Consider the following 26,915-nt stretch of genomic DNA (forward strand, 5'->3'; position numbering starts at 1 on the left):
TTCGGGTTCTGTAGCACTCGACAGAAGCACTCCTACAGCACAGTACGCTCAATTGTGTTTAGTCCTCTGCTGTGCTTGAGCATGGATTGGTGACATTTTACACTGTTAAATACGGCCGACTGTGCAGTCAGGCAGAGTGTATCCTTACCAGTGACCCGCAAAGCTTTTTTTTTCTAACAAGCTTCATATTAGCATATATCTTTTTAAAACCCACTAATAAATTAAGACCATCATGAAAAAAAAAAGACCAACTTTTCCTGTCTTCGGATTCCTCTGGAATTTCCTTTTTGACTGCTGTTTTTTCGCAGCAGCTCCTGTAAATTCCTTCCCTGTGAAATAGTGACATCACAAATCCTGAACATGTTCATCGCTGGCTGTGAGCTTTCTTTGCCCTCCACTGTCTTTCCCCCCCCCGCCCCTCCCCCTGTGTTGGGAGACAATAGCAACTGTAACCAAGGCAATGTAGCAATGTGTAAGTGCAGAGAGTGTGAAAGAGAGAGAGGAGAATGCTATTTGCATATGTTCTTGGCATGTGACTAGCAGTGAGGTCAGGAGGGGGCAGATCCCTTACCTGGGTTTTTCTGAGTGGGGAAGGGAGCCCACAGCCACTATCTTTAATGTAAACAGCCATGAAAATGCAGGCTTCGACTAAAATAAAGCAGACGTGGCTCTTCGTGGATCACAAGTCTCGTGAGCTGAAATGATCAAACTTGAAAAAGCTTTGCAGATCACCTTTTATAAAGATGTTGGGAGATAGGTCAGGTCATGGTAGGCAGCGTGCTCCCATCTTGTTTAATTTAAATGTTGGCATTTTGGAGTTCAGCTTCTTAGATCGGCTTCCCCTCCCCTTCATCCTTTTGCTTGCAATGGCCCCACTCAGTCTATAAAAACACCTGGGGTTTGGAGAACCAGTTTAAATGTTGCTGGTGTGTACTCCCTCTCTGCAGCACCATGGGCAGAATCCTCGCTCCAATAAAGTCAAGAAAGTTTTGCCATTGACGTCAGTGGGGGCCAGTATTTCACCCCTCTTATGTTCAAGGTGCTGTAAATTTCAGAAAATGTACAGACAACACATTAGGCAGTTGTCTCCAGCAGATTTAATGAAGCTGAACCATTGGGTGGCCTGTGGGGGTGGGGAATTTATGCAGCCACAACGCTGCCTGAATATGACACAGGATTGGCCACTCTTTAATGGCTAAAGGCTAACTATTAAATGGTTTAACAATGCTATGTTGAAGTTAGTGGACAAGTAAAGACTCTGCTAGATTCAGGTTTGGGACCTCTGTGCTTTGCCCAGAGGCTTTGTGGTTCATAAATTTTGAGTCAAATGAGACCCAGTGCATAACTGGCTTAACTACCTCAGATGTGGGGAGAGAGAATCATGACCACCTTATGCGTTATGCTAGATCTACAGCTCTTCCTTGCTATCAGCGTTTCATGAGCTAGGTGGGATTCAGAGATGCGTGTCTTGGTAGAGCAGGGGTTCTCAGACTTTTGAACTGGTGACCCCCTTTCACACAGCAAGCCTCTGAGTGCGACACCCCCCCCATACGTTAAGAGTACTTTTTTTATATATTTAACACCATTACAAATGCTGGCAGTGAAGCAGGGCTTGGGATGGAGGCTGACAGCTCACTACCTGCCATGTAATAACCTTGTGACCCCCTGAGGGGTCCTGACCTCCAGTTTGAGAACCCCTGTAGTAGAGGGATTGATTCATGGTTGTCACATGCTCTTGTCCCATACAGATCATTGGCCAAACCCTCCATTGAGTCACACCAGTGGGGTTAAATCTGCATCAAGCTAGTGTAACATAGTGACAAATTAGGCTTAGTCTCAGGCTAGTGCCAGAAACAATGAACTCTGAAACTACAAGTTACAGGACACTCTGTACTGGAGGGATTCAGCTCAATGGACACGTTTATTAAGAATGGCCACATTTTTTTGATTTAGAATTCAGGGAAGTGGGTCGCATCCAATTTCTTACAGACAATATAGGGGGAGAATGACTATTTAACACTTGCATGACTGCCAGCTACTAAATGATCAAGCAGATTTCCAGGCTGACCATTCGTTTATTCAGAACACCCAAATAATAATGATGTACAGAGAGAGATTCAGGAAACAACTGCTCCTAGCTGCCTCATTGTTATCTCCCTGTGAGGCTCACTTTGGGTGGCCTTCACAGATTTTGGAAGGTGTGGACATCCGTGTTAAACCTGGGCAGATGGAGATACACAGAGATCAGAAGCTCTTGCTTAGAATCACTTGATTCCACAGTTTTATCACCTTGGAACCAGCTGGCTAATTTAGACAGGATGCAAAAATTGCTTGGGCCCAACCCTTATTGTTGCAGGTCTGTCTTTCATAAATTCCAAGTGTGAAGCTGCACTTGTGTCAAATTAATGTAAATTTCCCCTCCCTGTAACTCCTTTTTCTCCCCTTGGCTGTCACTCTGATAGATTCCAGAGCCTGAAGTGTGTTTTATATGCATGCATCTCTTTTGCAGCTGCAAGTAGAAAGCCTGGTGAGCCTTTAATTATCTCTGATATCAAGAAGGGGAGCGTAGCTCACAGGTGAGTGCAGCAGTTTACTGTATGACAATATGCAATGCAGTAATTCAATCAGGGCCGGCTCTGGCTTTTTTGCCACCCCAAGCTGGGCGGGGGGGAAAGCAAACCTGAGGGGCGGCTGGAGCGGTAGAGCAAAAAAAAACCATGCAGGGGGACTCCCAGCGCTGCAGATGTGCCCCAGGCGGGAGAGAGATGGAGTCGGGGGTGGGAGGGGAAGAGAAGGTGGGTGGCCAGGGCTTCCACTGCGCCGCCTGCCGGGAGGGCTCCGTGCCACTCCGGTCGGCGAGGAGGGAAGGACGCACAGGCTGCCCTGCTGGGCTTGCTACAGATCTGACACCAGCTGGGGCAGATGGAGGGCACAGGACGCTCCCCTCCTCTGTGCCGCCGCCCCTACAGGGCAGCCGGAGCGGCGAACCAAAAAGAAGAGAGCCTGCAGTGCGGCTGAAGCGGTGGTGCAAAAAAAAAAAAAAGGGTTCGAGGGAATTGCCGCCCCTTAGAATCTGCCGCCCCAAGCACGGGCTTGCTCTGCTGGTGCCTGGAGCCGGCCCTGAATTCGATGCAGAGAGGCCCAAGTCATAGTGTTTGGTTCTGGAATACATCATAGTTCAAGGGAACGTCGGTTACAGAGGTTTGGTTCAGTCCATTATAGAGTTTGGGGTTCAAATTCTCTGCTGGGATAACTCCACTGCAGTCAAGGAATTAAGCCAACAAAGAAGTTAGCTCTGGATCTTGAGCCAAAGCTGTTCAACTGGCCCCTCTGTACATGGATGTTTACCTCCCCTTCTCTCTATTTAAGGGCAACGCAGTCAGTAAAGGTGGCTCGTCAGACACAATGCATGAAGTGTCATGCCTTGTCCGTCACTCTGTCCCAATGTGCAAGCATCTCCTGCACAGGTGAACAGAGTAGTGTTCCCTTCCGTAGAGTTAAGTGATGTTCTGAGGACATTGGCAGAGTTTTATATATAAATCTGGGAGTGGTCTATTTCTCGAAGACCAGCTGGTTCCAAACTCCTTCCCAAGCTGCCCTGGAAGTGCTCTTTTTGGAGAAGTTTTCACTGTGGATTACTTGGTCTATGCAAACCGTGCCGGGTTCAGTTCTCAAAGGGGTTTTAATGCTGAGTGTTGCTGCAGCAAACCGCTGCAGCTTCAGTGGAGCACAAATGAAATAAATCCTAGCCTCTCAAATAGGTCTCTTCCCACTCCTCCACACATCCAATCACTGTTCACCATCTGCCGTCCAGTGAGGGGCCTTACTCCTTACCTTGGCTGTCTTATGGGGGGGCGGAAAAAAAGGAGGCCACTAAGATATAGGGGTAGCTATTGTGGGGGGAGAGAAGCAGTGGTGCATCTCAACTGGTGTGTAACCTGAACCTTTATTAGCTAAACCTTTATGAACCTGGGCCTGAACTCATCTAAACCAAGGCTACCAAAAGGACTAGTGCTCTTGGACATGCAGCTTCTGAGATCATTTTGAAGAGGGCTGCTTCTGGAAAAGCACTGAACGTCAGGCCCCTACACAGTGCCTCAAATTGGGCACAAGTGGTCTGTTCCAAGCAGGTGTGGGGTTGGATGTGAATATTTTTACACAGCTCTAGATTGACCCAGGTATTGCACCCACACGCTATTGCCCCGATGGGCGTTTCTAGGTGGTCTTGGAGGATAAAAGGCAATATTGTTGCCTTAATCCCTAAAATGAACGAATGGTCAGAAGATCTGAAAGGTTAACAGAAACGACCGTTTTTTGTTCTTTTCCACACAGAACAGGCACCTTGGAGCCGGGGGATAAGCTGTTAGCCATCGATAACATCCGACTTGACAACTGCTCAATGGAGGATGCAGTGCAGATTCTAAGGCAGTGCGAAGACCTAGTCAAACTGAAGATTAGGAAGGATGAAGATAACTCTGGTATAGAAATCCTGACGCAAAGCACCGTCTGACCATATTAATGACATTTGCCCAGACATAATGCGAAAGAACAAAGATGAGGCTGGCAGTCAGTCTGCTGACCACTTTCCAGTTGATTATAGAGCATCTTCCCCCCCTTCTTTTAAATATGGCATGGAAAGCTTAAATCCTGCTCATCCTGTGCACAGCAGGAGACCTCAGGATTTCGCCTCTAAATGTTCTGAGCTTTCCTCGTGGCTTATTTATTTTTAAAATACTTTCCAGCCTCCCTGTTTCCCATTTCAGATGAGCAGGAGACGACCGGTGCTATTATTTACACGGTAGAGCTAAAGCGGTACGGCGGCCCTCTGGGAATAACGATCTCCGGAACAGAGGAACCTTTTGATCCGATCGTCATTTCAGGCCTGACCAAACGAGGGCTGGCTGAAAGGTGAGGTGCAAAGCAAAGACAACCCTTGCCTGCTGATGGTGGGGGGCACACGACCCTGGAATAGCTGAGTCCTGCCCCCCCCAGACAGCGCCCCTCTTCCTGGAAAGAAGCAGCCCCTCCCTGTAGCTCCCAGCTCTTCCTCCTGTCTCTCCCAGCACAGTTAAAGCAGCTGCCTCTCCTTGCCCCTTGCTGCTCAGCTGCCCCGCAGGGAGAGGGCCTGGCCATACCATGTGACTGAGCAATCATGGGGGGACATGTGGCTCCCTATATGCACACGTTGTCTCTGGTGCAAAGGAACCCCAGCAGGGAGGAGGTTTACGGTGGAAGCTGGAGGGGGTCGTGATGTATTGCAAAATTTAAAAAGGAGCAACGGAAGGGATGTTTCTTTGGTCTAATGTGCTCTGAATGTGTCTCGTCCATAGAGTCCCGAGGCCTACCTTTGCAGAGGAAAGGTGCTATAGTGGTGCAAAGTATTATCATACCTACATATATGTAGGGCTCTCCACTCATGCCTCTGAGGTCCCTACACGGTGTGCACCTGGCAACCAGCAGGAGCACCATCCCCGAAATCCCATCTGTGGTTCCATTTTAGTTCCACCTCCCCTTCTATTAGGAGACTGCCCTGTCAGCTCGGGCTACCACCACCTCGTCTCATCTGGGGAGATGTTTCTGGAGATTCTGCCTAAACACACATGAGGGTGGTAGCAGCACTCCCTGCTGCTAGTACCACCTGCTGAAGCTACAAATCCCAGAAACCTTTGCCACTGTTCCTGCTAGATTTCCATTATTTTGGTTGAAATGCTGGATCCAAATGTGAATGGGCCTGCTCATTTTGTTGCTGGTTAGGTCTAGATTTGGACAGCACTACAGTAGGTACACTCTTTAACAAGGTAAATACAGCTGCTATTTTGGTTCTAACAACCAATAAGATGGAGAGAAGGGTGGGGGCAACCTAAATAATTATGGGGAGGGGAGTTGAGGCTGCTCAGAATATAAATTGTTCCTTCTGTAAATTTAAGGTGGAGTTGAATTACACTTTGTATCTTAATTAATTTCTTCTTCTTATGTTGGAGCGTAGGTAAGTATAGGTATTCCGCACCCCACCTGCTTGTTGACTACTTTCTGTAGGATTGCAGCGCCCCCTATTGCATGAAAGGTAGAGCTGCAGCAAGCATCAAAACATGAGTCTCCAAGTTAGGGAGGGTGCGCAGGTGCTAAGGGCTGGCATAAATCAAAACCCTGCACCCCAGATCTGAACTCTGTTCATCTTTCTTTCTGTGGCAAATTTTCTCCTGCAGCTGGGTTTTTTAGAGAAATTCTGCACATAAATTCTCTGCTTACCTCAGACGTTCATTTTCACTTGGCAGGTACCAGCTAAATGTTTCCAACAATGTGCTTCATTTTGTACAGAAGGCAAATCAATTCTGTGCTCTGGGAAAGAAGGGGAGAGAGAGACGTGGAATTAAATTGCTATATCCAAAGGCTTTATCTACCTCTTGATTTAATTTGTTTTGTTTATTTTTGGATTTTATGCTGCAGCCCATCATAGCAGCCATGTGTCTTCCATGTAAAATGAAAATCAGTAGCAACGTCCTCAGTGAACTTGATGGACTCTGGCATTTTTCTCCTTTTTCAGGCTAAAAACTCTGCATTGTTTTTGGAAGCCGGACCATTCTGCACAGCATAAAGTAGCGTTGGTATGAGAAGCTGGAATACTGTTGGGATCAGCACACACTGGTCTTATACCCATAATGTTTTCTCTTCCCTTAAACAGCATTCCTGGCTGTTCCCCTCTCTCCTCAGAGATGTGCACAGCTGATTGGTAAAGATCTGTATGTCACACAGGGGCGGGCAAGTGCTGCAGTGATATTGAATTCTGATTGGTACTGGCACAAAGCAAGAAATAAAAACCTTTGAGAAGAGCGGTGGAGTCATTTAGTGTGTATACTGTAGCAATCTAGCAAAGAAATGCCTGTCCATAGCAGCAGCGTAGATATAAAATAGAAAAGTCACAGCAGGGACTTCTCTGTGTAACCTTGGCTTCCTTTAGGGAATGATTGGGATGAAGTCTGCCAGGAGGTTAGGGCGAATATTATTGTTCTAAGATGCCCTTCCCAAAACAATAGAGGGGCTAGGAAGTTAGGAGCGGAGGGAGGCATTGCCAGGTCACATCTGGGGAGGCGGGGGCGACAGGGAGAAGGAGGAGGATGGGAATAGCTAATCCCAAGCATCCTGTTCTGCCCCCTCTCCCAGCATCCAGCAATCCTCCTTCCCTTCCTCCTTAGCGCGATGCCTCTTGGAAATGAGCTGGGCCCCCAGAAGACATACCATAGGTTTATAGCAAATTCAGAGCTAAGCTCAAGCCTATGTATATAGCTTTTGCAGAAGCACAGCGTGCCGCTCGGTAGACATCACATCATGCAGTGGATGTGTTTCCTGTGATCACAATGGAGACGTTCTGGCCGATTTGGCTCATAGTCAGACTGCAGCTGCTACTGATTTCTGGATAATGGGGAAGGCAGAGTGTCCTCTAGGATCTGCCATATGTATGTCATACCGGGCGACTGACTGTCTGGCTGGGTTTAGAAGGCTCCAGATTCAAGTGACTAGTGTTATCTCAACCTTGAGTATTTTTATGTTGCAAATGTCTGATTTGGTATAAACCTTACAGAGGAGGACTCAGGGTCATTGTGAAGCAACAGCTGTCTCCCACCATTAATCCTTATGCCTGTTAGCACAGCTGCACTACCCAAGGGCAGTCACAGTCTGTGGGAATGCAGTGCTTTCTCCCCACCCTGAAACGCACACAACGGTGAGCGCTCATGTCAGGTCAGCACTGCTTGGGTGAGATCCTGGCCAGGGTTTAAATCGGTCACCAGGAAGTGTTGTGTGTCTCACTGCCAGAATTTTCAGGTTTGCATGGGCTCTTCGAATACCCTCTGGTGGAGTGCAAAGCTGCCTTGCCTCAGATCCACATCAGACCACTGCTAGAGCCACGACCCTATCACTGCAAACCAGTCCTCTATGTCTTGGTTCTGGCAGCAGATATCTATCGTGTCGTCAGCAGAAACCCTTTAGACTGTTTTGCACTGGAGCAGCATTAAAAGAGAGGGTAGCATGATTCACAATAAATAGGGGTGTGTGAGACAGGGTAGCAGGACCTACATCCTGGGTGCTGGCGGGTGAGTCTTGCCCACATGCTCAGGGTTTAGCTGATCGCCATATTTGGGGTCGGGAAAGAATTTTCCTCCAGGGCAGATTGGCAGAGGCCCTGGAGGTTTTTCTCCTTCCTCTGCAGCGTGGGGCACGGGTCACTTGCTGGAGGATTCTCTGTACCTTGAAGTCTTTAAACCACGGTTTGAGGACTTCAATAACTCCAAACATAGGTTAGGGGTTTGTTACAGGAGTGGGTGGGTGAGATTCTGTGGCCTGCATTGTGCAGGAGTTCAGACTAGATCAGTGGTCCCCAACCTTTTCGTCTGGCGCCCGCCAGACGAAGGACCACTATGGCGGTGGAACACCCGCCGAAATGCCGCCCTGCTGTCGACAAGTGACGTCATTGAGAGGCATCGCCGCCGAAATTCGGGAGTGACGCCTCTCGATGATGTCACTTGTCAGCGACAAGTGTCGTTATCGAGAGGCGTCCCCACCAAAATGCCACTGAAATTCGGCGGCATTTCGGCGGGTGCTTTCCCGGGGGCCGGGGCGCAGGCGCATTAAGATGCCCCTGCGGGCGCCATGGCACCCGCAGGCACCGCGTTGGGGACCACTGGACTAGATGATCATAATGGTCCCTTCTGACCTTAAAGTCTATGAATCTGTCTATGCTCCCTGGTTAACAAGGAGTTAGCTCCAGCTCAGCTTCCCTCTCCCTTGCACAAGTGCTTATGGGACAGGCTAGATCAGCGGCTGCTTAGGAGGAAGCCTTTGGTTAGGCCGTCTCCACACCCAAGGTAGTCTGAGTGTTTTGATTTATTTTTCCTAATACTTGAGGAAAAGACCTTGCTAACTGTGACTTTTTTTCTTCCTTCTGCTGAGCCATTTAACCAATTTATACATGCTGAACAATAGTTGCATTACTCAGATTGCTTCTGGCTGGGTTTTTGGTGTGGGTGGGAGGGGGGAATTTTGTCCCATTCATGGTTCAGTGATTGATTTCATTGCTAGGAAAGGTTGTTTCTAAGTGTTAGAACTACTGTAGCAAGTTAAGTGTCTGCTGTAATGTGCCACCATTTAATTTTTTATTTTTTTTTTATTTGGCTGTATAGATGAAACTTTTAAGGCAGACACTCCAGATCCAGTTTGAATCGGTAATTTACTTGAATGACTTCAATTTTTCCCTAAGCGTTTTTCAGAGGAACTTGAGTGGAACTATAGTGACATCTAGGGGCCAGTTAGAGAAATAGTGTACTTCAGCTGAAAATTCTTACCTAAAATATGGCTTAATTTTGCACCTTTGCGATTGTAAAATACATTTTTAAAACTGACAGGTGGTGGTTTTCAACTTTCATTTGTCCTCACTGTAACAGCATGTGATTTTAAAGGAGGAGATAAGTATCTGCTCTTGTCGTAGCTGGCAAAGTGCAAAAGGCTTGTATTTAGAGGAACTACAGTCAAATGTAATTTACTAAATGAATGGAAGTGACCTAGCTGCGAACTCCAGCTGTGATGGAAAGGTGTGATGATCCAGACTTGCATTCTTTCTGATTCAGTCACATGAGCTTCCCATGATATGGCCAAAAATTGTGGAACTGCTGGGGAAAGAAGCTTCTCCTTTGATTTTTATCATTAGGTAGCATTAACATTGGTACCATAAGTAAGAACCAACAAGCACCTAGATCTTCCCTCCCAGTTGCCGGTTGTTGGGGTGAGTATATTGCTGTATTTCCCACAGTTACTAGAGCTGCCAGCCAGCACAACAATCGGTGGCAGATGCGAAGTGAATGTGTGTCACTGTTGTAGATTAGTAATGCAATAATTGAGCAATAAAGAGTGAGACTTGGCATGATTCATTATTGCTTCCACAGTGTGTAATCAATAAGCTGAAGCCAACTGTAGTCATTTCTCAAGTCTGAAAACTTGGATCGCAGATGTTAACAATGGAAAAACTTTTTTAGAGTTGTAACCAAGTGTCTTCCAGTAGAAGCTCGGCACTGTGGTCCTCACTCATCTAAGTACATGTCCACAAGTCCTTTTTGCTTAGGGATGGACTTAAAATCAAGTCACCTGCTTTGTTGAATCAAGGCCGGTAACTCAGCTAGCCAAGCAAAACAATTTGCACATACGTTGGTTTGAATTTTGAAAGTCATTTGCTTTGTCTTTGGTTTTGCCTTCCTCTGTGTTCTTTCCATGAATGTGGAAAGAAATATTAAAAGTTGCATGCATGTGTATTCACAAAAATCACACGCTGGGAATGCTTGTGTCCTTTTCATATAGACTTGACTTAGTTATAGGAGCTGCCAATTTTAAAAGCTGAACTTCATTTGCACTCTTACAGATTCACAGCTATTCTGGAGACTCGGCCGTTCTATAGAGAGATTCCTAGTGATGTTTGATTTAGTATTCTGCTGCCAGCCATAATATGATAGACACTCTCCACACATACAAGAAGATGCTGTCCCTGCTCTTATAAAGTACTGAAGGCTAGTTCGCCATTATTTTAAAGCAATCTGTTGACGGCCTTTTATATTAGGGAAGACAGCAGCCTTCCTTAAAGTTTCTAACTTTGTGTCTTTCCTCTTTAGGACTGGAGCAATCCATGTGGGTGACCGGATATTAGCTATTAATAATGTGAGTCTCAAGGGCAAACCACTCAGTGAAGCCATCCACCTACTCCAAATGGCAGGAGAGACTGTAACGCTGAAGATCAAGAAACAAACCGAAAGTAAGGGCAGAAGCCTTTGCAACCTTTTTGTCCAAAGTCTACAGCTACGGTAGAAATGAGGTTGGCCTCATGATGTAATAGGTAGTGTTCTGCAATGCTATAGGAGAATCTGGATTTAATTCCACACCCTGGTTTTCTACTACCTGGCTGTCTAGGGGGCAAAATGTCCTGCAAAGCCCATATATTCAGATCTGAAAAGAAAGGCCTGGGGAGCAATTTTGGGGAAAATAATTACTAAAAGTAAAATATTTATTTAAAAATATATAATATATAAAGGGACACAATCAGCAATAAAAATTGCACCTCGGTTTGCAAATGTTAACTTGCTGCTACTCCAAGTAACACCTAAACTGACTAGAGATGAAAAGAGATTAGATGGGAAATGTATAATTTAGTTAAAATGTACTTTTCAAGATAGCACTTTGTGTGTCAGTGGTTTCATAGTTTCCTCATCTGTGTGGGTGTCTCACACTGCAAAAGGGAGGGCGGAGAGGAATCTTTTTAAAATTAAAAATGTGATTTTTTTTTTTTTTTTGTAAAGCTACAAAAATTAGCAGGTGTAGTTTCTGGAAAAACAACCTTTAACTCTTCCTTTTGAAACTGACTCGGTGTCACACTGGCTGTTATCCTTTAAAAACGTCTCCTGGCATGTGGTCCTAAGATCTTCAAAGCTACTTTCCTTTTACATTAGAATCCTCCCACCTACTTACCTCTGTGTAGCTTTGTAGTCATTCCACTCTGATGTAGCATCAAAGGAGGAGGAGGCGTATATAGGACAGACAGGTCATTTTTAAAATTGATTATCTTGTCCTTGCTAAAAAAAAATATTAATCTGGGTAAGTTTAAAAAATATATATTTTCTTCTCTAGGTCCCCTGCCAAATGCAAACCACACAACTCCTCCCATCCATATGCAAAAATATTGTGACCAGTCTCTAATTTCCCCCCTTCCCTTTCCCATATTACGTATTGCCTTATCATGCCTTTGCACTTTGTAGGTCTGGCTGGAGCCAGATATGGAAGTGCCATGGGAGAGACAGTTTCTTCCTGTTCTACTTAATAGCAGGAAACATCAGAAACTCTTCCAAGGAAGCCTATTCCAGCCTAGATTTGCAAGTCCAAGAGGTTTGACAAAATAATAATAATAGTACCTTGCTCTTACTTATCTCTTTTCTGTAGATTTCAAAGTACTTTACAAAGGAGGTCAGTATCATCATTCCCATTTTACAGATGGGAAAGCTGAGGCATCGGGAGAGCTGTGACTTGTTCGAGGTCACCCTGCGAAACAGTGGCAGATCAGGGAATTAAACCCAGGTGTCCCAAGTCTGAGTCCAGCATCAATCTGCTTGGCCAAACTTCTAGGACCTTCTCCAAAACAAACCTTTTCCCCATGATGCTCTGTGGGTGCTTTCTCTGTAGGTCACTGAAATAGTTGAAGAAGCGCCAAGTTGTGGTCAGAAAAGTGGCTTCACATTAACATTCTAAGTATAATGGCTGTGCAATTGAAATCTCAAGGTAATCTTAGCTTAATCATAGCAAGTGATCCTTTTATTGCTTGGGATGCAGGGACTTTTTAAGGCTAATAAACTTTGCTTGGCAAAATTAGTCATCTGTCCTCATGAGGAAACTGGGGTTATTTAGTTTGCAGAAGAGAAGAGTGGAGGAGGATTTGATAGCAGACTTCAACTACTTGAAGGGGGGTTCCAAAGATGATGGAGCTAGGCTGTTCTCAGTGGTGGCAGATGACAGAACAAGGAGCAATGGTCTCAAGTTGCAGCGGGGAAGGTCTAGGTTGGATATTAGGAAACACTATTTCACTAGGAGGGTGATGAAGCACTGGAATGTGTTACCTAGGGAGGTAGTGGAATCTCCATCCTTAGATTTTTTTTAAGGTCAGGCTTGACAAAGCCCTGGCTGGGATGATTGAGTTGGGGCTGGTCCTGCTTTGAGCAGGGGATTGGACTAGATGACCTCCTGAGGTCTCTTCCAACCCTAATCTTCTATGATTCGATAGACAATGCTGATGCACTGAGGGTAAAATGTTGGGGATGGAAGGCAGAGGTGGTGCAGCCTAACAAGCTGTCTAGTTGATGAGGCATTAAGTAAAGTTAAATCATGACACACAGAAACTGATCCCATCAGTAGCTTCTGCTAAAAGGGGGATGTAATATAATGGTAATCGGGCCTGTTATCTCTAAAATAATATAGAGAGAGGGGCCTGCCTGAGCTGTGACATTCAGATCCTGATCCAAGTTTGAATTTCCTCAAGCCCTCTCCTCTGATGGGGGATGGTTCATTTGAATTTAAATAAACTCATATTCACCTTCCAGCATTTTATTACTTTAACCAGGTGGCTTAGGTTCCCTGTCCACATTGCATTTGTATCCCCATTGGGATAATCTTGCTAAAATGGTTTCAAACACAGTGAAACCCCACATTGTGTCCAGAACGCTGCTCACATGCTAGACCACTGTTCGAACAGAGGTTGGGTCCTGTCCATGCTGGCAAACCATGTTAGAAACTGTTTGCACTGAAGCCCTGTCTAATCTAAGTAACATGGAGGGGCGGAAGAAGTCCCTGACCCCTTCCTGGTAGGGAATAGTCCTATCTGAGGTGAATCTGATCAGTGATGATGTGTGTAGAAAGCCTCCAAAACAGGGGTGGGCAAACTTTTTGGCCCGAGGGCCACATCTGGGTGGGGAAATTGTATGCAGGGCCATGAAAGTAGGGCTGGGGCAGGGGGTTGGGGTGCAGGAGGGAGTGTGGGGGGATGTGGGGGGGGGGGTTGTGGTGTGCAGGAAGGAGCTCAAGGCAAAGGGTGCGGGGTGCAGGAGGGGGCTCAGGGCAGAGGGGTGAGGGGTGGGCTCCAGCCAGGCGCCACTTACCTTGAGCAGCTCTGGGGTGGCCAGCATGTCCGGCAGTGGCTCCTGGGGGTGGGGCAGACGGCTCCGCTGCGCACTGCCTTCACCTGTGGGTACCACCCCCGAAGCTCCCATTGGCCACAGGTCCCCATTCCCAGCCAATGGGAGCCTCAGGGGACGGTGCCAGCAGGCGAGGGCAGAGCACAGAGGCCTCTGTGCCTCCCCTCCCCAAGGGGCCGCAGGGACATGGTATCGGCCATTTCCAGGAGTGGCAAGGGGCCAGGGCAGACAGGGAGCTGGCAATCCCATGGGCCAGATCTGGCCCTCAGGCCGTAGTTTGCCCTCCCCTGCTCCAGAAGGAGGAAGGGGTAGATTTGGGGATTTAGTGTAGCTCTGAAGTCTGTGCATTCTGTAATCCCCCCAAAAATCCCAGTGATTAGTTTCTTATGCACAACATAAAAAGATGGCCAGTTTTTTAGGGCTCTGTGAGAGCAGCCATATTATGTATGGAGTCATCCTAACTGTCCAATAGATTACTCCCTTCTCAGATACAGATGTTCCAAAGAGTTTCCTCAGATTTGCAAGGCCAAGAATCTACTCTTAATACCAGTTGACCACCTGGTGGCAAAGTTTAGTGTATTTTAGCAAAATATAAAGGTTGCAGTTAAGGGTGGTGATTCCTTTCATAGGAGGCCTGTTTTTCCAAGAAGCAGGAAGTGGATTTTTCTGCTCTGGCTTGCTCAAATATCTGAGCATATACCCCTCCCTGATGCTTGCCCATCACCTTCGTAAATATGATGTTTATCTGAACAGGTCTTCAGTCTCTGATGGTCTTTGACAAGTAACATGTGTCTCATCTATACTCAATAAAATGCATAAGAACAAGTGACCTGTTTTGGTTCCAGGGTCTTATCCCAAGAAGTCGGGGAGTATGAATGAAGTGAGTGACCCAGAAGATGAACTGACTGACTCTCAGAAAACTAGCAAACTCTCTGACATTTACTCCACCACCATCCCCAGTGTGGACAGCGCTATGGAATCCTGGGATGGTTCAGGCATTGACGCAGGCTATGGAAGCCAAGGTGAGTCTGGGTCTCTACCGTAGATGTGGGAGCCAAGCTGGATATAATAAGAGCTGCCCCAAACCTAGACTGAGCCTGACCCTCTTGCATGATTTCTTGGTTGCAGTGGGGCATTGAATTGCTGAAATACCATGGGCAGGATTGTTCTTGTGGTATTTTCAGCCTAATGTGAAACAAGATTTCCGGAACAATTACGTGCAAAAGCTCAAGAGTCACCAACACTTGGGTGCTTATCCGAGCAAGCCCTTGCTACCATTACTAGTTCTACTATTGTTTTGCACGGATAGTGCCTTTAGCCTGAGAATCTCAAAGCCCTCTACAAAGATAAATAAATATTATCCCCATTTTATAGATGGGGAAAACTGAGGCCACTAGAGGTTGTGACTTGCTCAGGATCATACAGTGGGTCAATGACAGAATTGGGGATAGAACCCAAGTCTGTTGACACCCAACCACGTCCTTTAGCTTCTGGATTATACCACTTTAAATAGCTTTCATACCTGATGCATGGGTTTATTTTCATCCATTTGAAATATTATCTGTCTTAGCCAGTAGCAAGGAAGGTTGCTTGAAATCCATAAGCTCTTTGTGTAATTAGTAGCACTTGGGTTCACCACACACTGAATACCTCGTTCAATGAAGTATGACTATCGCTTCGGATCTTTCTAACCTCTGCAAATATGTCACTTTATATCTGTGTTAGGGATAATGAAACCAATATATTAGAATCTCTTCCCTAATCGCTGGGGGAAAGGGCTTAATGAAACCATTGCATAACAGCAAAAGATGCTGCAGAGTAAATCAATATCATTGGCTCTCTCAAACACGAAAGAAGAGACTCACTATCTGGAGGCAATGGAGCCAGAGGCAAAAAGCAGCCTGGCTAAAGGGGACTTTCTTGTATTTTCTGTTTATTGCATTATGCTTCATTGCATTATACTGGACAGAGGGATGCTCAGACGTAGACTCAAATGCCTGGCGGGCAGAAGCATTGAGTAGTAATAGTGAAGAACTTGTCCTCACCCACTGCAGGGCCAGAAGTGTTGCTGATGCCATGGTGTGTGTGGGTAGGGTTAACAGGGCTGGTTGTGAACCCCATTCAGCAAAATAATAGCACAGGATCAGATTAAATAAATGTACTTCATGTTCCGTTTGTACTTAACCATTCCCAGCTGTTAACTGAACAAAATAGCTCTGCCATATGAAGGATTTGGGTGAGGCTGTTGCACTAGACTGTGTCATGACCGTACCACCAGGGGGCTCCAATGCAGTAGGATTTTATGTTGGATTTCCCAGGAGAAAAGCCAGAGAAACACTTGTGCTTATGGGACTGAATGGAAGGCCAGAGCTCAGGGACACCCAGGTTGACAGCCAGATATATTGCTGTATTCTGGCTGTAATGCACTTGGGGGGATTTTGACTCTTAGCAACATAGGGGTTTGGGCAAAGGGACCATGATGTTCTCCTGACCCAGGAAATGGCTGATGCTCTCGGCTTTTGTGAACTGCTGGCAAGTAGTTTCTGGGGCATTCTCTCTGGAACGCTCTAACCTTTAAGCACAGAGAACACTCAGCTAAGAAATATAATGGACCTTGACATTTTCATAGGAATTACTGGCATTGTCCCTCGGCATTTCCATTGCTCTTGGCTGTCCAGGAGGTCAAGTCTCCTTTAATTATGTGTTGCTCCGCTACCTCTTCCTGTTGATTTGGCAAAGCGTGTATGGCAGCGTGCAACTTTTCTTGGAAAGGCTGCTAGAATTTCTCTGAAAAATGCACTGAATAGGCCGGGGAGTGAGGAAGGTGGGGAGGGGATGCGAGTGAGGTTATTTCCTTTGCCGACAGCACCTAAATTACCAATGAATGCTCTGTTTGGAAAAGTCACCGACTATGCTGCTTCGGGGGCCATCAAATCTTTGTATCTCAAATTGCGTGATATGTGAAGAATTATTCTTAGCGTAAGGAATAGGGGAAGCTTGTATATTTTCATCTTTACTATGTGAAGGGGAAGGAGGAGTATCATATATGGGATCAGTGGGGCTTTAATGTGCGCATAGGAGGTATACTGCTTTGAAGCATACTGCTTTGTACTAGCTATGAACCAGCTTCTCTTGCTGCTCTTTGGGCACACGTGTAGATTTTAGTTACACTTCTTCATATCTCCTCCAGATAAATTGCAGTCCCTGAGCCTGCAGTGACCACTTCACAGGCACAGGGGTCTGTACTGGGGCGCTCATTGCAGGATCAGGGTCTAAAGGTATGTCCAAACTACAGCTTCTGTAGCAGCATAGCTCTGGCAGTGCAGCTGTGCCACTGTAGTGCCATAAAGTAGATGCTTCCTACATGGACAGAAGGGGTTTTCCCATTGACATAGTTAAGCTACCTCTCTGAGAGGCAGGTCTGCAGAAGAGTTCTTCCATCTGTGGTGCTCCTCAGGGGTAGGAGGTACCTCCCCATCACCTGCCCTGAGCGTGAAGCTGTCTTGTCTGTGCCTGCTGTGGACCAGCATCCTGAAACCAAGAGCCTCGGGCAGCACAAGCACTGACTGCCAGGCCCCCGCAGGCCTCGCATTCTCTGTGCAGATAGCAATAGGTGCACTCCAACTCCCGAATATTCCAAGCGTTTCCTGCACAGTCCAGCCCCTCATCTGTCCATGGATACACTCACAGAACGATCAGGCCCACTCTTCCCACCAGTACGCACCAGCCTGTAAGACTCAGCTCCAGAGCATCGCTTGGCTTAACACTACAGCACTCAGATATATTTAAAGTGAAAACAAGAATATGTTTTATGGTCAAAGACCAGAGATTTGGGTATAGCGAGTAAAGAATATTGGAAACAAATAGTTCTATATCAAACAAAATCGTAACACACTTTTTTTTTTAAGACTAAAGTTTAACTGACAAGTTGTCTAAAGAAGCTTATCTCACCCAAAGCTCTCGCCAGAGTTTTCAGCCAAGCCTGGCTGAGACCCTATGAAGCAAAACTACTGTCCTTTTTCCCCCTCAGTGAAGGGTACCAGGGCATCCTGTTTGCCTCCCAAATACAGTGGAGCAAAGCTTTGATATGTATCCCAACAGATGGGGTTCTCTCCCCTACCCTTGCTGATTTTCTCTCCTTATTAGTTTCTTTCTGAAGTCCCCACAATCCTTCATTTGCCTTCAGTTCAGACTGGTGATAGGAGACCTATTGTGAATGAGGCAATGCTCAGTTTACATGTAAACATATAAACATCTTATCTGGCAGAGAACCTGTTTTTTGCCTTTGCTGGTGACCAATCCCCCCGGACAGACTTTAAGAACATATTTTCAGTGTCTATACAATGATATTGATGATTGATGTGACATCGGGGTTCATTTCAGACCTCGCATGGCATTCTGTGGTAGTCAGAATCACAAGATTCCTGTAACCCCTCTGCACTCCATTGCCATTTGGTAATAGGAGGTTGTGGGGTCACACCATCGACCCAGCTGCAGCTACACGAGGGTTAGGTCAACCTAACCACAGCCCAACGACATTTTTCACAGCCCTAAGTGACATAGCTAGGTCAATCTAATTTTTAAATGTAGACCAGGCCTTACTCTCTTCCAACAAGAATTCACATTTTCTGCAGCAAAATGGCACCTAGGCAGGTGACTCTGATGGTACCAACCAATGGATTCCATCAACATGGATAAATTCCTTGAAAGGAGAGTTCCATTCACCATGAGGGATTTTAAGATATGAAATGCAACATTTGGATGCTATTTCCAAACTTGTGTTGTCCTGCTTCTTGTGGCTTTCTCTCCCTTGTGTCTGTGGCAGACTGACAATATCCTGTGTTATCCTGAACAAACCTTATGGAATTAAGTTAAACTTTATTAAATTAGTGTTAATACCTTTTGGGTACATCATATTAAAAATGCAATCGTGTACGGGTTATCGTGGTATTGCATGCACCTTCTCTACCAGGGAGGGGGGGGATGCTAATGAACTGCCTCCTTTATGAACCCTTTGAAGCCACCCCTTTGGAGAGGTGGGGTTGGAAGGACTGGGTGCTTGTTCTGAGCTGAAGCTGTGATGAACTGCACAAAAATAACCTTTGGGTGGGGGTTTGAAGGACTGATCTTCCCAAAACTCCATGTTATGGTTAGGGTTAACTCTCGCAAACTTATTAGCACGTGTGAAGGTTCTTCTGTTGTTTTATTATGTTTTATGTAATGCTTTTTACCTTCAGAATAAAGTAGGCTTGCATAGGAAGTGCTGTTTGCTACTTTTATAACTATAGCTGTCACACCTGTTCACCGTGTCTGACGAGAAAGCAAGCAGGTGTCCTTGGCTAACATCTTTGTGGTGGAAAATGCATTGAAGGCAGAGACCTATGCAGCCTGAAAATTCCCTGCTTTGAAGGGAGTGGGCCTGTCTCCCCGTCGGAGGGAGGCAACAGCTGGGGATTTGGAAGCTTGAGAGTGGGTCTGGGACACTAAAGTGAACTGCGAGAGTGTTCATTAGGACTCTGGAATAGTTAACCTACAATAGGTGTGACAGTGTACCTCATAAGGCTTTATAGGGGGTGCTTATTCCTTTTAGCCTGGGTCCAGCAATCACTCACACCCCTTGTACACTGTCCTTTGTTCCAGTTTCCTTTCAGTATCCTGGGGAGTGGAGAGGCTCCTTCTTTAGCCAGCTGAAGACAACATGGAGGGGTCTCCCAGGGATTTAAATAGACTCTCTCTTGTGGGTTGAGACCCCCTCCTCACCCTGTGTAGAATCCAGTCACAAAATGGAGATTTGGAATCACATGGGCAAGTCACCTGCCCATGCATGACTCAAGACTTGCAGGGAGCAGCCATTACCCACATGCTACCTTGAATGTCCTCAGGTAGACTTCTTATGTGGATTGGAGTCTTCCAAGCTCTTTTGTCTGTTAAATGCTTCCCGATTGAGCACATTCCTTTCCCAAGGAGTGACCAAATGTTCTAACTAAGCAATTATACAGCCAATGTTCATAACTCTGAACACACAAATGGTGCCTGCACACAACTAGGATGAACATAACCAGTAGATCATAAGATATGTTACATGGCATATGTAGCAAAACTATTCCAGTTACATCATACATACCTTTATAAGCACCCCCCATAAAGCCTGATGGGGTGCACTGTCACAATGGGATTTTCAGAGCTCTCAAATGGGACCGGGCATCCAAATCCCTTAAAAGTAACGGGAATTGAGTGTCCAAATTCCTTTAAGCAGCTTTGGAAATTTTACAAGACATAATTGCTGCACCGAATTCGCTGCCATTAAGAATGATCTCTGCCAAGTACAAAGTGTCAACTGGCAATAGTCCAGTTCATACTGCCGGCTGCATTACCCCAGCAGGTGGGTTCACATTAAAAGTTCTGACCCAATGGCAATGCAGAGTTTTGGACCCACTTCAGCACTTAAGGGTAACTTTGCTCTTAGTCGTAGTATCACAGTATAGGTATCTTCCTTCAGCTTTCCTGTTACTAATGGGCACAGTTACTCCTGCCTGCTGAGGTGGGGATGATGGAAACAACAGAGGAGCAAGAAATATTTGGTCAGGTTTTATTTTGATCTCACTGTTTATTTGTATTATAGTAGCACATAAAGGCCCCAGTCAAGATGACACCTAGTAAGAGATGGTCCCTGCCCCAAAGAGCCTACTGTGTACATAGCTACGGGTGGGAGGAAAGAAGTATTATAAATTCCCATTTTACAGATGGGAAAAACCAAGCACTGGGAGATTAAGTGACTTTCCCAAGATCATGCAGGAAGTCAGTGGCAGAGCTGGAATGGAACTCAGATCTTTTAAAGAATAAATCCAGTGCCTTCACCACATGACCATCCTTCCCTGGGATCTAATGTTTCATTATGACTGTCTAATCCAGTGTGATTTTTTTTCCCCTCTCTTCCTCTCTCCCCACCTTCCCTAGGTACATACATACCTCAGGCTGTTGGCATTGCTCTACATCCACATGAATGGAGATCTAGCAGGCAGAAGAACAGCACCCCTCCTGGGGATCCCAGGAAGAACTATCCCTATCTGGATGGAAGCTTCAGTGAAGATGACTGGGACAAACCCACCAGGTATGTAGGGGCTGAAAGAAGCAGGGAGGAGGTGGGTAGGCGTGTGTGTATGTGCATGTCCATACTGACTGTGTTGTCCATCATATTGTATTTGCAATGTGTAGGGTGTGTTTGTGCATACATGTGTGTGGTGGAGCAGCTGAGTCAGGGATGGAGAATGGACAAAATAGTTCCTATTAATCTCTTCCCAACTACAATCTAATAGTCACCCAGTTCATATAAACTCTTAAGTTGTGTTGTCCCTGCTGAGAATTCAGTTATCTACAATATTTAACACATACAGTGCAGGGTGTTGATGACCTGTCTTGCCATAGGTACCATGGTGACAGTCTACAGTATTCAACCATCTTGTCTTTGAGATTCAAACCTGAGGTGATTTGTAAGTCTATGCACTGTTGGGAGTATGTGTGTGTTGGGGGTAGGATGCAAGTGGGGGATATCAGGTGCATGCAGTACTGCAGTTTGCTACCAAATCTCAAATTTCAGTTAGGTAATCTATTTTTTTTAAAATTAGACCTGTAGTATATTGGTAACTTAACCAACAGACTTTGATAAAGATCATGCACCGTGAATTATTCACTTCAGACTGCATTTGCAGGACACTTTGTATTAACACTGCAGTTTCCCAGGGACATTATACAGTGAAACGGTCTTCAAAGACCAGCAGAATATCTCTTCCTAAAGCAGGCAGGTCTTCAGTTGTTATAACAAAATTGTATCGCAACCCCTCTGGAGTTATGTTCATGGTTGCCTAAAACAGTGGATTACCTGTTAGAGGCAGACCTTACTGCTGGTTTCCCTGTACTTTACAATGAAAGAATAACTTGGTAGCACTACCTCCTAAAGCAATGACCTGTTGCTCCCACTCTGGCTCACCTTGAGTTGTATCTTCTTCCACCAGTTAGTCCAGCTGAAGAAGTCAAGGTGACCCAGAGTAGCAGAATCAATCCCTTGGCTCAGGCTACTGCAGGTGCTACAGAAATGCCTGTAAATAAACACTGAGTGTGCAAGGGAACAAAGCTACTCTTCACTTTCCCATGGAACGTCTGTTGTTGAGATTCACAACTGCTTTTTCCCTGCTCCTACCCCTAATATTGCTAGGCAGCTCTACACAGGGCTTCCCGGGGGGGGGGGGGGGGGGGGAAGAGGGGCTGACCCCTCACTGAGTGACGCGCAATGAAAGAAGTTCCTACTTCATTGACTTATCCTGCCCTTGACATTCTCCAGACGCCCCATAGTTGTGTGTGTTGCCTGGTTTTGGTTTTTTTTAATTTTTGTTTGTCAAAACAAAAAATTAGACCATCTCATGGACATTTCCACTTATTTAGAAATAGTAAAGCTGGAAGGAAAGCCATCAGTAGCTGATATTTTGTATATATTTTGGTCCTTCTATAACAGCTTGCGTCACAGAGGCTGTTAAGCTTTAAGGGTTCCTATAGGGTGGCTGCTTGACAGCTGTAGCTACCATATTTGAGCCTTTGTAATGGCTCTTGAAGCCAAACCCATTCTGACTCAGCTCTGGAAAACCAACACGCACAAGTCAGAGGGCCAATTCGACCATGTCGTCGTCTTGGGGAGAAAACAATTAACCTATCTAACCCCAGCTGTTTCCAGCCCGGAAAAGGCATTGGTGCCAGTGATGTAAGATCCACAATCTAGAGTTCTGAATGCATTTTTATAATGATAGATTTGACTTACAGATTGAAGACGCGAGGGACTCCAACTGTAGGGAGTGTCTATCTCACCGGAAACTTTACAGCAAAGAAAGAGACTGAGGAGGGGAAGGGAAGCAAAGTTTGAGTCTTTGGCATTATAATAGCAGGTTTCAGTCTTAGTCTAAAGGGGTTTTTGTTTATTTTTATGAAATCGGTCACTGGGTAATTTTGGACCTCTCTAGTGGAATAAACTAAGGCCCTGGTCCTGCAAAGACTGACTGACTTGTGGGCTTAAACTTATGCAGTGGGAATAGTCCCACTGACCCCAATGGGGCCGCACACAGTGCATTAAGTTAAGCATGTATTTAAAACCTTGCACGACCTGGGCCTTAATTAGTATGGATCTGGAAATGGGCCTTTTAAAATGTGGAGTCTTCAGTTAATTGGATGGAAAAAAAACAACTGCTTTTTGACTGGTGTTCAAATAATAGAATATTTGATCTTTGTTAAATAGCATTGACTGATGGAGAAGCGTCTCTTATTTGAAAAGTTAATGACTCAATTTTAGCTATGTAAATTGTCACCAGATACCACAGAGATAGAATCTTAGACATGCAGTTACTAATAATATTGGTAGAAGATAGCGTTGCTGAGGTTAGAGACAGTAGAACTATCTGACTGCTGGGTTTATAATGCGTTGCTGTTTCTCAGTATGGCATATAGAGAGGACTTTCTTGGAGACCTTAAGATATTAGATCGAGAGTTCCTGGTCTCAGGGGCTGTTTTACGCAGTGCCTGGCATATTTTAGGCACTTCCATAACCCACAAAACAATGCTAATAAGTCCCTTGCCATGAATCTCTCAAGCCACTTCAGTGCATTCAATTACCATTCGCTTTAGAGGTCTAAATATTGCACTCCCACATCATGTCTAGTGGCTCGCTAGTGGAGATACTGATTTCCCCATCATGGCAGTGTCTGTATCTGCCCAGTATTGCACTGCAGTTTGAGAGAGATTTCTTCCACATGTACCAGTATTCCCTGGTACATCTGGTGAAAACATTTAAACAGGTAGTAATGTTCTAAGTGCAGCCACTGTTTCATAGACATAAGAGAGAAGATCTATTTGACTATATTGTCCAGTTCCCCTCGTTACTGTCCATATGATAAATACATCTTAAGTTAAAGCAAATGCTGGGTCATATGAGTTGCCCTCTAAAGTTCCCCGTGTTGTTAATTGCAGTGTTATTGACTTGTCTAGGCCAGGGCAAATCATTTTATATACATCTCTCTACATTATTTACTCTCACAGAGACCTAATGTATTTATCATTTTCTCACCATGTCTGTTACCCTCTGTGTTTTTCTCTCTCTTCTCAGGTGTTCTGTGTCTCAGATCTGAACTCTGTCCCATCCGCCTTTGTACTAACAGTCTCTGAGGCTCCTGGTTTACCCATAATGCATCCTTTTTTCTTTCACTTCTCTGTTTCACCAAAACGTCTTCCCAAACCTACAGTCTTCCTACAGGCACTTTTTATTTACCCTTTTGAACGTGACATTGCTACACCAACTTAATTCTTCCTTTGAAGGACTTTTGCCCTGTTAGTAAATGCATGGAGGTTTTGTATTTGGACTCTCTTGCCTGAAAAAGTTCATATTGTTTTGCTGTTGTATATGAAGACTCTTCAAGTCTCTGCTTTTACTGGTGAACCACTTGCTCTAGCCTTGCGGCTTTCTTCCTGCTGCAGAAGAGTGCTGACCATTTTTGGTTCCTACGTTACAGCAGATATCCCAACCGCCAAAACGGCCTCGAGACTGCTCACGAGGATAGTTTTTGGCGTGTTTTTGGAGAAGCTTTGGAGGACTTGGAAACATGCGGCCAGTCTGAACTTTTGAGGGAGATCGAGGTAAATCAACTTGGAATTGTTCTAACCACTCCATTCTCACCACTTGTAGTAAGTGATTTCCCCTTGTATGCTAAATGTTGACCATATCTCTGCGGGGGAGGGGCCAGGATTCTATCCGAGTTTGATCCCTTGGAATATTTCTACTTTCAGATCACTCGACTCATCTGTTAATAGTCTGTTCAGCTTTTTTCTCCGTCAACTGTCAAATTATTCACAAAAAGCATTTCTTGTTTTGACCAGCTTCAGAGCTCACCAAACAATAATCATAAAATGTCTAAATCTTCCTATCAAATGGCAAATACTCTATTGAAGAAGTATTTCTGATTGACAAGCTCTGCAGATTGGCCAAAATGGGTCCAAAAAATGTAGGTACTGAACAGTTGAGTTACTTTAAATGTCTGAGAGCCCAGCACGTACCTTGCATTCAGATGTCTACACCCACTGCTGGTTCAGTAAGATGGATAAATGGTAGGTTTTCATTCAACCCTGCTACTCCTCTCCCCTCCCCCCCCCCCCCGGAAAATGTATAAGAAGGTGACAGCTTCCTGTAGACATAGTGTTTCCTTTCTTCATGAGCTTCTCTCTCTTGTCTTTATCCACAACAATTTGGAAGTCTGTGGCTGTGGGATGGGCAGGTTGGAATTTAAAACCTTGTGGAGAAAGTAAAGCAGGAAAGCCCTCTTCAGAAACCACTAGAAAGTTCTGTAAGGAAGAACCCTGCACTAGCAGGACTGGCTGAGTATCCATCTTCTAATCTAGGAATCAGTCATTACAGAAGACCAGATTGTAGCCTGGCTTTTGCAGTGATGCAAAGGAGTGAGGGGTGTACGGCGAGCTGCCTGTATCACATTTTTCAGTGTGGAAATGGAATCAGGTTCTGCACAGGTGCTTCTCTCCCTGATCTGTGCAGGGAAGTGAGGACTGCATGGATCCTTGGCTCCACTTTGCTCGCCCCCTCGTCCCCCACCTAAAAGATGCTTGGCCAGCAAAGCTGCATTGGCACGCAAGGTGATGTATGCTGTACTGGGGATAGGTCTGGAGCAACAGGGAGACCAGGAGGAACTTTGTGACTTTGCATCCCAGGCTGCCCTTGGGGCAGTCCAACAATGCACTGCTCCCTACTTAGATCACATTGTAAAGTGACTCTCTAGACTTAAGATTGAAGTCCATGGAACGATTCCCATTTTCTCCGGGGAAGTTTGGATATTTGAGTTTTCCAGTTCACAAGGCAGCGAAAGTGGTAGGGAATTTAAAAAAAACATAAGGTTTCCATTCACCGCCCTCTTTAGGAAAATGAGGATATTGCAGATCTATTTCACACAGCCACAAGAATCTATTTGATTATTCTCCTCCTTTGTTCCAAGCCAAAGCAGACTGATCTTCTCTAGCTATCTGACACTAGCACAGGTGAATTAAATCCTCCGGGGGGGGGGGGGATTTGTTTAGATGCTTAATCAGATGGCTCTTTCACTATGTACACCAGTGACTGGTTACTGACTTGCCACTGCTGAGCTTTGCTTTGCTATCTGCTCCCTACCTTTCTTTTTTTTTTTCTTGTGCCTGTTGACATTTAAGTGAACTTCTGACATTCTGAGCTTGAACCTTGGAATTAAGATGTTCGTTACTAATTTAAATAGATTGTGTGGCCTGGAGCCAGTCGAGGTTGCATACACCGATTTCTTGATTCATTCCTTAGCTTTGAGCAGTATAATCCCTTTAATGAAAAACATTGCCAAATAGAGACTTTTCTACATAGAGGGCTCTTTAAAGGGATGCTGTGAAGGGTGACTGGTCCTAAATGCTACCTAATTTCATATTATTAACTTTTTTAAAGGCTTGATCAATTTTCCTAAATGAAGGCTGCCACCTCTTGACATATATAAAATCCATTGGTGTTGGAACTAGCTGCCGCACCCCCCTGGCTTGAAGTGGTTTCCATTATATACACTATAGGATTTACAGCTTGGTTCAATGGCTCTCAGTATCCCCGCTATACAAATTGTTCCAGCACCTCTGAGAAAATCCTAATTTCTTTGCTGGAAAACCTGTTGTGGAACTCAAGGTATTGTCTAGCTTAGCCATTGCAGACAAATGCACATGCAACATACTGCAGCTCTGGAAGCAGGTATAGTATCAAAACCTACCAGAATCCTTCTCTGTGATCCAGATTCTGGTATATTTCACTTCCTTTCCTGCTCATAAGAACAGAGCAGGCTGGCAAACTGGAGGGATGGGGACATGCCGAGAAACTATCCTCTGATCCTTTTTAATGCCCTAAATTCCCAGAGCTATGTTATAGGGAGATGGTGCAAAATCGGAGTGCAGCTGGCTTAAGGTTTTATACCTGAGTAGGCAGGCACAGGCATGGGGTAAGCACGTTGCTTGCTGTCTTTGTTGTATCTCTAGAACACATGTAGCATGTGCTCCCCACATGTCTGCCTCCTGCTGCTTGGATCCACAGTCACATCTCTTCAGGGTATTTAGCCCTATTTGCAGTGTTAGTGGCTCTCACTCCCTTACATTCAAAGAGTG

The 26,915-nt window shown here is 45.3% G+C and overlaps 1 protein-coding gene across 9 annotated transcripts in view; it reads left to right on the forward strand.

Moving 5' to 3' along the window:
* The window catches only part of GRIP2 (glutamate receptor interacting protein 2), a 498,925-nt gene that overhangs the window by 461,834 nt on the left and 10,176 nt on the right, over positions 1 to 26,915 (forward strand). For 6 of the 9 annotated variants that reach the window (XM_045023870.1, XM_045023871.1, XM_045023868.1 and 3 more), the window contains 7 exons: positions 2,510 to 2,576; positions 4,333 to 4,478; positions 4,764 to 4,908; positions 10,653 to 10,792; positions 14,558 to 14,734; positions 20,670 to 20,823; positions 24,260 to 24,431. In XM_045023870.1, the coding sequence (XP_044879805.1) occupies positions 2,510 to 2,576; positions 4,333 to 4,478; positions 4,764 to 4,908; positions 10,653 to 10,792; positions 14,558 to 14,734; positions 20,670 to 20,823; positions 24,260 to 24,431 (1,001 nt within the window). The remainder of the gene's footprint in view (positions 1 to 2,509; positions 2,577 to 4,332; positions 4,479 to 4,763; positions 4,909 to 10,652; positions 10,793 to 14,557; positions 14,735 to 20,669; positions 20,824 to 24,259; positions 24,432 to 26,915) is intronic. The other 3 variants (XM_045023869.1, XM_045023875.1, XM_045023874.1) reach the window with 3 other exon arrangements.

This window comes from Mauremys mutica, chromosome 7 (genome assembly GCF_020497125.1).
Source record: "Mauremys mutica isolate MM-2020 ecotype Southern chromosome 7, ASM2049712v1, whole genome shotgun sequence".
Lineage (NCBI taxonomy): Eukaryota > Metazoa > Chordata > Testudines > Geoemydidae > Mauremys > Mauremys mutica.